This window comes from Perca fluviatilis, chromosome 11, assembly GCF_010015445.1.
Source record: "Perca fluviatilis chromosome 11, GENO_Pfluv_1.0, whole genome shotgun sequence".
Classification (NCBI taxonomy): Eukaryota; Metazoa; Chordata; class Actinopteri; order Perciformes; family Percidae; genus Perca; species Perca fluviatilis.
In genome coordinates, this window is record NC_053122.1 from 11,461,361 (window position 1) to 11,476,054 (window position 14,694).

A 14,694-nucleotide genomic window follows, 5' to 3' on the forward strand; every position below is an offset into this window, starting at 1 on the left:
GTTGAGGGGGAAAAAAACGACTTTTGCAACGAAGAAATCGCACAAACAAAAATAAAGCCCCGACGCTATAACGTTTTTGTATCCGCGACTGTCAGCCCTCCTCCTCCGCGCCTCCCCCTGCCTCCCTGCCGGGGTTTCGGCTCCAGCCAGCTCCAACTGTCGACGAGGAGCCCCAGAGAGGAAGAAAAAGTGCTGATAGTTGCCGAAACACGGCTTCTCTTGTTCGAAAAGACATATATACAGCGAGACTATGCTTCAACGCGAAGTCAAAGCTGGGCAAAGACGCAGTAGCCAGCGGTAGAGCTACAGAGTAGTGAAAAGCCACAATAGGAAGCCCTTTAATTTTTTAACAGCTCTGGTCGGCTAAGCTAAGCTAGCAAGCGACCGTACCTTCGCTTCCCTTTTCACGGAGAGGCTGATGAAAGCTAAAAATTTAACAAATGTTTTCTTGTAAGCCTAATAAACTAAACACGCCGAGACCAATGTGGGGTCATAAATGCGAGGAAAAGAGACACTCATACTTTCCACGATAGCAGGGGAAAACTTCCATCAATCATCTCCAGTAAAGATCCAGCAGCAGAGACTTGGAAACGGTCCACAATGTTTGTGCCAAAAAGCTTCGCCTCGGTTATACTGAAATATTCCACTTACCAACTTGCAAAACGTTTTCCACACAGCCGGTCTCTAGCAGCCTGATACCCCGGCGGAAAGGCAGTCCGTCTCCCGTTCCCACTGGTCCGGCTGCCCCCACGGTAGCCGTCGTACCGGTAGATCCTCCGCCGCCACCGGCGGTGGTAGCTCCGGACCCAGAACCCCCAGTCCCGCCGGTTGCCGCCGACGGACCCTCCTCGCCGGCGACTCGGCACTGAAACGAAGAGTACATGCATATTTCCTTTTCGTTGCGAGGAAAAGACCAGTAGACGATGCGGCGCTGGACGGGCTCCGGGATCCGCTCGAAGCGCTCCTCTACTCTCTCGAAGGCCCACTTTTCCGCTACTGCCTTGGCGGCGCAGTCCAGAAGGGACTCCGGGGAACGATACCGGGAGCTGGGCAACCCGCTGCCGTGGCCGGGCCCCGGGCCGGGACCTCGGGGAGCAGGGCGCAGGCAGGGTCGCTTGCTGGCCGGTGGCAAGGAGAGGAGAGGATGGGGCGGCTGTTCTCTACGTCGTTCCGCCATGGCGAGCCGATCAACACTGACGAGACGGAGGGTGTGTGGACACCGAGCAGCAGCAGGAAGCCGAGTACACACAAACTCTCAAACACACACACACTGAGCAGAGTGTCAAACCAGACAGGATCTCAGACAACACTTCCGACCACAACTTTCAAAATAAAATAATCTATTTACAAATTGGCACAGAAAAAAAGTGTGCTAGTTGTGAAAGGGATAAATCAGGTTCAAACTTCTAGCGAGGGTCGTTTGTATGGTGTAGTTTATTGTTTCATTGCACGCACAGTACTGCTCTAGTTTATATTGTTCTACACCCTTAAAAGTACACTTAGCATATCTGCGACTGATGCATTAAACATTGGTTATGTTGCTTTAATGTTACTTCAGATATCAACTTACTTTGCTATACGCTACTTTAAGGTATATTCTCAATATCTTTTTTTCAATGTCACTTAGACCAATCTATAAACCTTCACCGTCACTTTTACTGCACTTCTAAATATCTGATTTGTGATCCATTTTTTTTATGTTTTGAACCCATTCTATCACCCCCTCTATATTTCAGAATGTAATTGGCCCGTAGATCAAATTAGTATTCCAACATAAAGCAAGTGAATATTGTTACTTAGTTATCTTATTGCATGCATTTAGCAGCTGTTACATTGTTGGCTTTGAATTTTTTTTTTCTTCATAGGATCCTAATCAGAATAGGCTGGAGCAGAGGGGAGTTGTCCAGCTGCAAACAGAGGTCTTCCTGAAGTTCCCTTCTAGCCTAATATAAACACACGTGGGAAGACCACTTTATTAAATGACAATATTTCCTTAAATATAAATGTAGGTGATGATGCTGGAAATTAATTCAAGCCACAATTAGTAACTAAATGAGTAGAACAGAAATATCAAAAAGTCTGCAAAACAAGTATATAAATGGCATGGAACACTTTCCTGCTTCTTTATAGGATATTTACAACTATAGAAATGTGACTATTCTCTATATTTTTTATTTGTTATACTCTCTTATCTGACCCTATCTCAACATCCACTCATTAGATGATTACAATATCAGCAAGTCATTAAAGGAGAACAACAGTTGTTCAGACCTATATAATTATTATTATTATTTTAACCTTTATTCATCCATGACAGGCTTACTGTGTTTATCCTGTGATTTTTCCAGGTTGTGAAGTCAACAATTTCCAGCCACTTTAGGTCATGAACACTTCAATCAATTATTTCAGATACATTCATTGTAATTATGTAAGTAGTCAGTATTAACCCTTGTCTTCCCGTCGACCATGCAAGTTTTAGTTTTTCTGGGTCAAAATTAAAAACTTTATGGTCGTCTTTTTCAACGCTTTTGTCGCTTTTCCCCAATGTTTTTGAAGCTTTTTCCGACATTTTTGTCACTTTTATCCACGTTTTATTGTCACTTTTTTCTGTTGTTCTTGACGATTTTTTTTTCTGCGCCATTGACGTCTTTGTGGGGGTTTTCCAACGTTTTTGAAGCATTTTTTACGAATTTTTTGTCAATTTTTCAACGTTCTTTTATCATTTTTTTTTTTAAAATGCTATATAGTATTTTTTCCATCATTCATTTTTAACTTTAAGTCAATTGGTTGCCTTTCCATTTTGGGTTTTCTCTATTCTTCTGTTGCAGAAATGTGTTCTAAATGCTAACAAATTAGAAAATCAGGTTTTGGAAATGATGTGGGTTGAAAAGCCAACAACAAGGTCTGACTCAGGTGCGTCTTTTGATCCTTTTCAGCTTCTGTGGCTACTTTGGGCCTTAAGGATATAGGCTAAAAATTGTTCTACCGAGGCCTGTAAGCTCACCACTGGTGCAGCCATTTCCTCATCCTATATAGTGTAGAGTGCTCTGGCTCGTGATCTTCTGGCTTCATCTTCTTGCGTCCCCACAGCTGCAGACACTACAGTGTAGCTGCCATTATGTCATGCAATTTCTTTGTTGAATATAAGTCCTTTGATAATATTGAGTCTTTTATTTTAAAAACCCAATCTCTTAATTTCCTGTCTCTTAAGCTATATGTCTGTGTGACTTGATGCAGTTGAGCAGGCAGAAGGTGTAAGTAGATGATGGGGGTGGAGAATGTTACATGCCACTAACCAACACAATAACAAAACACTCCAGTTTCCTATGTTGCATGCCAGCTACAGCTCACAGAGCTACTCTCTTATATTCAAATGTACTTTATTATTTATATGAATGGGTGTAAGCCATTTATGCAAAAGCAAGCATCTGACACAATGTAAACAACATACCTTAAACTAAACACCAGTTAACCAAATAAATAATCAATTCAAAATAAATAACATACACATACATACCATATCCAAATTGATTTAAATGATCACTAATTTCACTTATCACACCTGCACTCTTCCGCTGACATGACAGTCAAGTGCCTGACATGGGAGCAGATAACGATCCCAACTTCTCCTCATGAATGACAAAGTCACTGTTTTGCAAATTAAATTCACACTATTATGTGTCCTATACATATCAATGACCTCATGCCAGCGGATACACATTCATTTGAATGGGTGCAGCACGCAGTTCTGTTGCTGTTTCCCCACATGCGGGACACAGAAGGTTTGGTGCCATCTTTAAGACTTTCAAAGCAATGAGGCAATATTGTGCCTACAAAAAGGCATACAATACAGTGTTATTTGCACACAGTCAACAGTAACGTTAACAATCTTTATGATATTTTTTTGTAACTACCACAATATTGTGAAAATATGGCAAAGGGTTGCGTATACTCAAAAGTGACCTCATTTTATTATAATTTGTTAGGTAAATTTGGATGTGTATTGTGAGAATGTTTAGCTGTTTAGGGCTAACTAAGTACCTTTGTGGAGCTCAGAGTTGTGTTTGTGGGTTTGCCTGTGTATGTATGTATCTATGTACTGTATGTATGTGAATGTGGCTGTCTGCTGGTGATAATAGACAGAACAGTGACGGGCTGACAAACGGTTGTGAAGCAGACAACACCTGCCAGTGTGTCTTTATTGGTGCGTGTGTTTATACAGACCAAATTCTTCTTTGCTAACCCTCTGTACCCACTGTAAATTAGCCTACATTCGCTCAACTAAATACAAATGTTCTTTGCCTCTAACTTAAAGGTCCCATGGCATGAAAATTTCACTTTACAAGTTTTTTTTAACATTAATATGCGTTCCCCCAGCCTGCCTATGGTCCCCCAGTGGCTAGAAATGGTGATAGGTGTAAACCGAGCCCTGGGTATCCTGCTCTGCCTTTGAGAAAATGAAAGCTCAGATGGGCCGATCTGGAATCTTCTCCTTATGAGGTCATAAGGAGCAAGGTTACCTCCCCTTTCTCTGCTTTGCCCGCCAGAGAATTTGGCCCACCCATGAGAGAGAGACATCATGGCTTCAAACGAGCAAAGTGGCAGTTGGTCAAGGCCACACCCCCACTCTCCACCTCCCCCCTCAATAGCTACAGGCACAGAAATGGCACATCCTCAGGAAAGCTCATTGTGGGACTGGCTCTAGTGGCTGTAATTCTGCACCAAGGCTGAATTTCGGGAAAGAGACTTCAGATACAATATTAGGGGACCACTAAGGTCTATATAAAAGAGACTTCAGATACAGCATTAGGGGACGACTGAGGTCTATATAAAAGCATCCCAAGAGCACCATGTCATGGGAACTTTAAAGAATACATTTTTTGTAAGACTACCAAATTGGTCAACGTTTAGCTAAACACATTACACACATTATGTATGAACGAAAATGAACAAATCTGATAATAATTGGCCCTGAGCTTAAAATATTTTTTTTTTTAGACAGATTCAGAAGGCGGGCTAATTTACAGTTTAACTTTTTTTTAACAGACTCTGTACTACTCTGCCAGCCCATGGGCTGCAGATCATTGTAAACAATGGTCTGCAGAGTGTTTCAGTGTTCGTACGGACACCTGATTATAGTTTTTACAGACTTGAGAAAGTGTGAACCTATTCTTTAATTTTGATACCAAAAGATCAGTACTTTGGACTATACTCTTTTGATCATTTGGCATATGATCAAGTGTTCACATTAAGAGAAAAAAAACTCAGTAATCTACTTGGAAAGCCTAATTATATTACCTCAGAGGCTGGGTGGGGTTTGAGCTAAAAAAAAGGGTTCTTTGGTAATTATGTGAAACAACGGAGAGACTCGAGGCACTCTAAAAATGTGTGTTTATTGACTTGCAATTCCGACTGACCAAATAAAATAGAACCACCTTAATAGATGTTTGAAGAGCGTTGGTTCCCATTCATATTCATAACAAATGCATATCGTTTTGTTCTTCACCGACCTTTTATGGGCTGCTATAGTTTCTTGTTTTCACAATAATTGACAGCTGTGCGGGCAAGGAAGCTGTTTCATCAGCCTGGGATGCAGCCAATCTTCACATTATGGCTAATAAAAATGTCTAATGAATGGACGGCATGGTTGAAATTAAGCAGACTATCTCCTCTGAAGTGAACTCTTTGGAGACGTGGGAGAGACATTTAGTCGCTGAACACACAGACGCGGCCCAGTTCGGTGTCTCTGTGTATCGCTTTCCCTCTTCTAAAGACTGCTTTTTGGCCTGCAATTATATTGAACAATAGGCCAAAGCCAACGGAGGACGCAACCTGTTACCATGGCAATGATTATGATGGATTTGTGGATAGACACAGCAGGTAATTGGAAAAAGATTGATGGGTGACAGGGCGAAAGAGAGAGATAGCAAAGGATGGAAAGAGAGGGATAAATTACCAAAGCAGCTGTGGGAGGAGGGTTAAGCCCTATTACACCCTATCTTTCTTGGATTTACAATTACAGTCTCTCTCATCAAGTCAATAGGCAATCACTCTTTCTGGCTCTTACAGTCACACCCTGTTCTCCCTTTCCTACCTCTGTATTCGACCTTCTTGTTCCCCATATCCTGTTTTCTCCCTGTCTCCCTTTCTCTCTCCTGCCTCCAAAGAGAAAAGTGGTTCCATTGTGTATATTTCCTCTCATTATCACTCAGTGCAGGGAGGGTAAAGGGTAGAGAGACCCCTGTGTGAAGCACACATACATTTACGCATGCAGGCAGTGTCCAGGGGATGTAAACATGTGTGGTGTCTGTATTGTCATGTTCTCCGGTTGTGGAGGAGCCTTGAGGGTAGAGAGGCTGGTTTATGATTGGAAGGTCACTGGTGGGGATCCACAGACCAGATTACAAATTCTTGGTGAGGAGGCAAAAAAAAAATAATGTGATTCTCTTCTTCAACTGCTGCTATCAACCTGCCCTTGAGCAGCGCAATGGACTCCCAGGTGCAGCAGTGAGTCAGCCCAGTGGGCAAAAATTGTACACTGTGTTTTTTGTTGAGCAGCTCACAGAGGAAACGAGGAGAAACAATTGAATGTGAAAAACATGGCAGTGCTGCTCTAAATGTCAATTTTAGATGAGCCTATTTGTATACTCAACCAATATTCCTGTTAACAAGAAGCATCTTGCATTCAGTGACATTCCGTCTCTGTCAGTAATGATACCTGACGTCACCGGTTCTTGGAAGAAACTGATTTATGGACTAAGTTCATCTACAACCCAATGAGAATTAGACAAGAAGCGGCAACAAAATGGCAGAGATAAACTACGAAAACATGCAGGCAGCTAGGCAGTTAGGTCAGTTAGGCTAACGTGACTTTATCAAGTGATGTGGATGTAATGTTAAAGCAACACTATGTAACTTTTAGCCCTACAGGTTGTCTCATTGGAACTACAACTCGCGCCACCCGACGCGAGTTGTAGTTCCAATGAGACAACCTGTAGGGGGACGGTCCCCCTACAGGTTGTCTCATTGGAACTACAACTGCAGCTAAAAGTTACATAGTGTTGCTTTAACGCTACTTTCAGTCAGCTATCTTTTATGTTGCTTTTGGAAGGAGTGAGTAAATTCCTGGATTAACGTTGACGGTTAACCACCTAAATTTTCCTCTAGATGTTCACTAAAGAATCACGTTTCACCTTCTCCTCTCAAGCTAAGCTCAGACAGTGGACAGTATTTTAGCAAACAGAGGAATGTATTATCTTCTGAATGATTTGCAGCGTTTGAGGCGGAGCCCCGTTCATCCTATGAGAGTGGCTCAGTGGCGCATGAAGCCGTCATGTAGCCTAAAATTACCCAAATGATCGGCACTGCTTGCGCACTTTGCGGCCCATAGAGCAGGCGCACTAGAGACCCCCGTCCAGCCAAGTCAGTGGTATCTTTGATTAGTATATTGTTAAGAGTATGATATGTAGGGTGTTTCTAAACACACAGCATTCAAAGTTGGCTCATCCTTCCTGGCTCAAAGACCCAGAGACACAGAGATAGCAGCGGTTGCCGAACGAGCTAGAGAGTGAATGAAGAGAGGGAGCGCCGATCAATACAGTGAATCAGAGAAATAAAATGTCATTTTCTTATTGTTTCAAGGCGGTTACGTTCTAAAGCACAAATAAACACCCACCTGTCTGTGGGAAGGTGCCACCTTGTTTGGTTTTGTTTGAATGCAAAGCTTAATCTTGTCTGGGTGTGTGTCGGTATACTTTGGTGCGTCGGTATGAGATGCCGAGGGGAGTGACAATGGGGGGACTTGGGACTGAGAACGGGCTGCACAACATGCACGCTGTTATTGGCTGGGGGTTACACACCCACGTGGGGCCCAACGACTCTTTGCTGATGCCCATAAAAGTAACATGACACACACAGAAAAATAAGCAGGAAAGAGAAAATACAGGCAGAGGGCAGAGTCTCTGCAAATACAGACACGGCTACACACTTCTAGTGGGTCGGAAGTGATGAATAGGAGGGATTCTTTTTGAATTGGTCTATACCATTGTCTAAATCTAGTATGTTGGAGAATGTAAAGCACAAAAATGGGTCCATGTTCCATTACAGAAGATGGTTATTGTCTGGCTGAGTCTACTGTGTGCGACCAGAGCTGGGTGTTGTGTGATTTCTTTTTTTTCTTTTTTTTGGGATAGATTTGACAGTGTGTTAAACAGATGTTTAAAAAAATGTACATATCCAAGCACCACTCACACACATTCCCACCCACATTCCATGCACACACACATTCAGCAATCCAACCACCCACACAGATATGCAGACATGTTCTCAATTATATCATAGTCTCAAATAGCATGCAGGCATGCTGTTGATTTTATACACAATTCCAACAGTTGTCAGCTGCTCTGAGGCCAACGTAGCTTACTATGAGACCAAACACACACACACACACACACACACACACACACACACACTCATGTCATGTTGTCCTGAAGAGTGAGAGAAAAATAGAAATAGATGTCTGTGTAGCGGTGACAGTAGTGAGGAAAACAGCTTCACCACAGTGTGAAGACATTCAACAGACATACAGTGTTTGTATGTGTTTGTTGGCCTTGAAAACACAACCCCATGTGCACAAATCTTTTGTCTCCCAAAATCTTGCTAACCAACGGGCTGACAGCTATGGAACACGCTTTCCCAACCATAAACACTCCACTTGAGCACTTCATCACTGGGGGACAATAGAGCAAAAATATCCACCTTTCTCTTTCTCCCTCTGTCCCTCTTTTCTCTTTCTTTTTCTCTCTGCATTGGTCGTTTCAGTGTATTTCCTACTGCAGTTTTGTCCGTCTGCGCTCCACTGTTTATTGTTCACTGACATAGAGGCTGCGACTGAAGAGGCAGGAGGGAGAATGGATCTGTGTCTGCATGTTACTGTGTTTGGTCACATGCAAGGTCTCATAAACTATTTACCTCATTTAAAATTAAAGCTCAGTGAATGGCAGACCACACTATTGAAGGCTGGATTTAGACCTGCATCAAAACAATTACCAGAGATTGTGAACAATGCCATTATTACTCTTTTTTTTTTTTTAGTATGAATCACATTATGCACACTGTATAGACCAATTATCACATGCACTGCAAACAGTCTTTATCCTGCCAGCTCCCTAGTACAAAGTCTGTGTAACTCGGATTGGGCCTGACGTGGGAGAATTGACAGCAAGCGAATGGGCATGTTGATGGTGTTTCTATCGACTCACGCAAAACCGGAAGAAAACAAACGTCAAAAAGGCACTGGCAAAAGAAGAACTAGAGTTGGGCCCAGGACGCTTCGGCTGCCCACTGCAATTGTATAGGATGGGTTAAATGCAGAGGACATATTTCATTTCTATGTATGTAATTATAAATGGCAAAAAGGCACTTTTAGGGGCTGACGCCGAAATTTTTCAAGGAATCTGTTGTTTATGACAAAATTACAAACTGGCTCAGTGGCGCGGTGTAATCCACGCCATGTCCTGCGTCGCTCTACCCAGCGCCACCCATCGCCTAAACCAAACAGAGTATTTCCAGTAAGTGAGAACCCGTCGGAGACATCTCTTGTTGTCGGCTTCATGTGTGACAGGGCAACTTGATTCCGTGGACATTGTCCCGGAGTTCATATGACAAAACGGCTTATATTAAGGTTCAGATGAGAGAGATCCTTGATGGCAGTGCAGAAAATCCAGTCAAGTTTCCAAGAGTAGACAGTTCTTACAGGTAGGTAGGTATAAGCCCAGCTCATAAAAGTAGCAAATTCTGCATTCCATTAAAATCCCTTTTCGTCTCTCTTGTAGGAAATGAATTCTGCTTCAAGACACTCAAATTGGAGCCAAACTGACCTTGGGATTGTCAATATGCTGACAAGACTGTGACTGTGTGTACATGCACACAAGAAACCAGATTACTGGTACACTCTGGAATTTAGTTATTTTGGACACAAGGATAGGGCCACAACAACTGTTCATTCCTGTCTTCCTGCACCGCTGCCACATTCCCTCAGGTGAATCCTTGAAATGGAGCCTGACAGCTATCACAGGTAAACACTGACCAATTCTTACTGTAAAATGACTTCACTTGTTCCATTGCAGTAGGACCTTATATGCAAGAACCATAACCGAATCAATCTGTCAGATATGTACAAGTATAAAGGATATCTAAAGGATAACACAAACGTTGTTCCTTACAGCCAAATTCCAAACTATTTCCTCATACCTCAGTCTAAAAGCAAAACAAAACAAATAAGTTCCCAGAGCCCAAGATATAATCTTCCAGTTTCTTGTTTTGTCTGAACTGAACTGAACTCAAAGCTGTAAAAAGCTCACATCAGACAATTTTGGAGCAAATGTTGCAGTTTCTGTTTGATATAAAGGGACCAAAATCCACGTTCTGATATTAACAATGGGTCAAAGGACATGATGATGTGTTAATTGGGGTTTGAAGTGATTTAAGTAGATTTGAGTAGACAACATGGGCAAATAACCTGGTTTCTCCAGCAGAAATCTGTTAATCAGGGTTTTCTTAATCCCTCCCTTAACCTTGTTAAGGAAACCAGGTTTCTAATTTACACATCTCAGGAATGAGGCGACTGCCGAAACCTGAGAATAATCTGATCTCCTAAGTGCATGTAAACGCAGCGAGTGTGTGACAGATCCGAGCAGAACATTTTGTCAGCCTGACACAGAGGTGATGATTAAGTCTGAGGTGTCAGGCTGTGGATTGGCCAGACTCTCTCTCTGTGTGTGTGTGTGTGTGTGTGTGTGTGTGTGTGTGTGTGTGTGTGTGTGTGTGTGTGTGTGTGTGTGTGTGTGTGTGTGTGTGTGTGTGTATGTGTGTGTGTGTGTGTGTGTGTGTGTGTGTGTGTGTGTGTGTGTGTGTGTGTGTCCAAGCGTGCGTGCGTGCGCCAAGGATGAGGGGAAGTGTGCAATCACCTAACTTATGGCGAACTCATGAGTGCGCTGTTTACACCTGAAGACACTTCCTCTCCAAATTGCACCACACACACACACACACACACACACACACACACACACACACACACACACACACACATTAAGCTGATGAGATGTTTTCTAAAGGGCTCCTCCTCAGCAGAGGTGGCATAAGCCTTTTAGCAGCTACTTATGACCCTCCATCTCCTACAATACACACTCACACACAGGCTCCAGGCAACCAACTCTCCCTCCCTCTTCATTCAAAGCTTGATTTCTTTCATCAACTCTGTCTTTTTCCCTTTTCTCATCTCCACCTTTCTACTCTGTTGGATACTCTTGTTTGTGTCAAACCCAATCCCTCCGTCCCTCCCGGCCTCTCTCTCTCTCTCTCTCTCCCTCTCTCTCTCTCTCTCTCTCTCTCTGCTCCTATTTGCATCTTTGTCTTCTTTCCATTATCCTCTCTCCTGCCTCTTTTCTCCTCCTCTTGTTCTACCTCTTTCACCACTGACTATCTTCCTCTCCCGCTTTTATTTGCCTTCTTTTCTCGCTATCCTTCTCCTTAAGTCTTCCCCTTGCTCTTTCTCTGTGCTCTATTCTCTGCTCTCTTTGCAGCTCTCTTCTGTGCTCGCTCTCTTCTTCTTTTTTCGTCTTCTTCTCTTTTCCTCTACGACCTCTCACCCTCTATTTTCCCCCTCGCCTTTCTCACTCCCCTTTTCTCTTTTTGCTGCCCTTTTCTCCTTCACTCTGGGTGTCGGGCCTTTGTGGAGGCTCTCAGCCCCCAGTGGGACATCCAGCGGGAGAAAGAGCTGAAAAGCAAACTGTGGGGGCATGGGAGGGAGGGGAGAAGAAGGGAAGGAAAGAAATAAAGGAGGAAAAGTGAGAAGGATGGTGGAAGAAAAGACGGATGGGAGAGCTATGTGAAGGAGATAGATCAAATGCCCGTGTTCTCATGTTAAGCAATAAAGTTGGCCCCGCAGGCTGTTGCTGGGCCCTCACTTACAGTTTTTGCTGATTGTTTAGACACTGAAATCAGAATCAGAATAAGCTTTATTGGCCAGGTTTGCGTAGACAAACAAGGAATTTGACTCCGGTAATCTTTGCTCTCAAAGTACAACACTTAACATAAAATCAAAAGTATTACACAATTATCAAAACCTTACACTCAAGGAGAAAAACATTGGCCCAGATGTGCACCACCATAAGCACAATGTCAGCCTCAAACACAAACACAAACACAGTGATTTGCAAAATACTAAACACACTTGTATACATTAGACACAGAAGTATATCATAATTATTATTATTATTATTATTATTATTATTATTATTATTATTATTATTATTATTATTATTATTATTGTTATTATTATAGTGATGGTTCGGAGTAATTTCACCCTAGGGTCCTTTGCACCATGACTTCGAGCCAAACACCCCCCCAGAAGCTTTTTTCACCTGGGTCTAACATTGGGAGAGTTAGCGTAGAGTAGCGTTATCAGCTGAATAGCTTAGCGCAGGGGCTAATGGATCCAGTGATGTATCTCGTAAATGACCCCACTAATAATGCCCGAAATGATACAAAACTTCTACACTAGTACATATAGGTTATGTACTCATAAAATGATGGATTGGAAAGTTTGTAAGTACACCAGAAGTGTATGTAAATAACACTTGCCTGCTGGCTTCTGCTCTCTGTTGTTGTTGTTGTTGTTGTTGCTGTTGCCGGCAGTAAGACGAGTGCTTAGGGCCGTCTACAAATTACTACACCGAAAAGAGATGCAACAAAAACATGTATTAATTTAATGATTAAATAAGGTAATGTCTCCAAACTTACCTCAATAATAACTTGTATCCTGCTAGTTATACTACAGCACTTACTTAAAAAATAAAGTTAAATTAATAAAGTGTTTTTAGCAGTGTGGAACTGAATTAAGTCATATGGAATGTGTGTGTTTCATATGGTAACAAAATATGTTTTTTTTTTTATAAATTAGTGTATAGTTTTTGCAAAAGTGTTTTATTTTGCAAAGGGTCTGAGGTGTGTGGTTGTGCTGACTGTGTTTAGTGTTTTGAAAAACCGGTCCCTGTTTTTAAAATGGTGCTTAAGCAATCGAAAAAAAACTGTTATCTCTTTTGAGCATTGTCGTGAAAGAAATGTGATTATTTCTTTTTTTATTATTGACTTCAGGGCATCATTTAGTTTCAGTACCCCCTCATTGCATTTTGCCTGATTATTTGCTTGACAATTGGCCTCATTTATAAACTTGATTAGTTTCCAATAAGCTATTGGTGATTAGCCCAATTTAATGCAGCGGACCCTTTGGCTGAAATTTCCTTTGCCCACAAGAAACCCATTAGAGGCCCATATAGTCAGCATACATCTATATGCCATGTGGGACCCATTGGGCCCATATGGACACCACACTGTGAATCCAGTTTAAGCCCGTTCCTAGCCTCATTTACCCCTTATAGGGCCCAACATGTTACCAGAAAATGTGCCAAGTGTGAACACAATTGGTTTGGTTTTTACGCCTGCAACAGCAATTTCTTTCTTTCCAGCAGTGACTAATCAAGTGATATCATAGATAGAAGAGGCCAAAATGCTTGTTGCTAAGATGATGAGAAGACAGAAAGCGGCAGGTAATTATTTAATGATTGACACACTAAAGCCTGTATCGTGGTGTCAACTCACTAGATAATATCGTGGAGACTTAAGTTCCAAAACAGAATAAGAAATAAAACACCAAGCATGTTTTTACCTCAGATTTCAGCCCTCCACTCGGCTCCTTTCACTCCAACTGAATGGACGCCCATCAAATGAGTAATATTTAAAATTGCGGCCATTACTTCAAAGCCAAAGAAATCAGTGTGTCTTATATCCTGTCTTCCTTTCTCCCAACCCCCCAATTCTCTCTTTTCTGGCCATTTCTCTCTCTGTATGGGCTCACTGGGCCCTGATTGGAGTGTGTGTGTGTGTGTGTGTTTCTGTGATGTCTCTAATGGTGATAGGGAATGAATTGAAGTGTGTGTGTGTGTGTGTGTGTGTGTGTGTGTGTGTGTGTGTGTGTGTGTGTGTGTGTGTGTGTGTGTGTGTGTGTGTGTGTGTGTGTGTGTGTGTGTGTGTGTGTGGGGTGTGTTTTACGGTCTCATCAGCCATATCAGCCAAATGGCTTGTGTGAGTCAGAGAAATTGCTCGCCTGGTGTGTTGTGTGTGTGTGTGTGTGTGTGTGTGTGTGTGTGTGTGTGTGTGTGTGTGTTTGCTAGGGTGCTTACATTAGCTGACGCGGTACTTGCTTGAATGCATCCTTCTGTTTGTGTTTGTGATTGTTTGTAGATGTGTGTGTGTTCCTCAGTCCCTCATTTGCATGTTCAAACAGGATTAAGTGTATTGAGAGAATCAGCAATAAACAGTTCTTTGACAGGAGACAAATACGGCAGATTAGCATTGCAGATCAGATAACGCCAATAGGGGAAGCTAGCTCTCACTCTGTTGATGTCTTTGTTGTGTGTCTGTGTGTGTGTGTGTGTGTGTGTGTGTGTGTGTGTGTTTGTGTGTGTGTGTGTGTGTGTGTGTGTGTGTGTGTGTGTGTGTGTGTGTGTGTGTGTGTGTGTGTGTGTGTGTGTGTGTGTGGGGCTATGAAGAGGACCGGAGGTGAATCACCTCCAAAATGTGTCTACAGTTTGCAACTAAAGTACCAGAAACCACCTGAACTGTGATTGGCCAGCA

The 14,694-nt window shown here is 42.5% G+C and overlaps 1 protein-coding gene across 2 annotated transcripts in view; it reads right to left on the reverse strand.

The window, feature by feature from the left end:
* Positions 1 to 1,252, reverse strand: part of zswim5 (zinc finger, SWIM-type containing 5) — a 71,729-nt gene extending 70,477 nt beyond the window's left edge. Inside the window, exon 1 of one of the 2 annotated variants that reach the window (XM_039815056.1) lies at positions 652 to 1,252. In XM_039815056.1, the coding sequence (XP_039670990.1) occupies positions 652 to 1,177 (526 nt within the window). In that variant the 5' untranslated portion in view covers positions 1,178 to 1,252. The remainder of the gene's footprint in view (positions 1 to 651) is intronic. The other variant, XM_039815055.1, reaches the window with a different exon arrangement.
* Between the last annotated feature and the right edge of the window lie 13,442 nt (positions 1,253 to 14,694).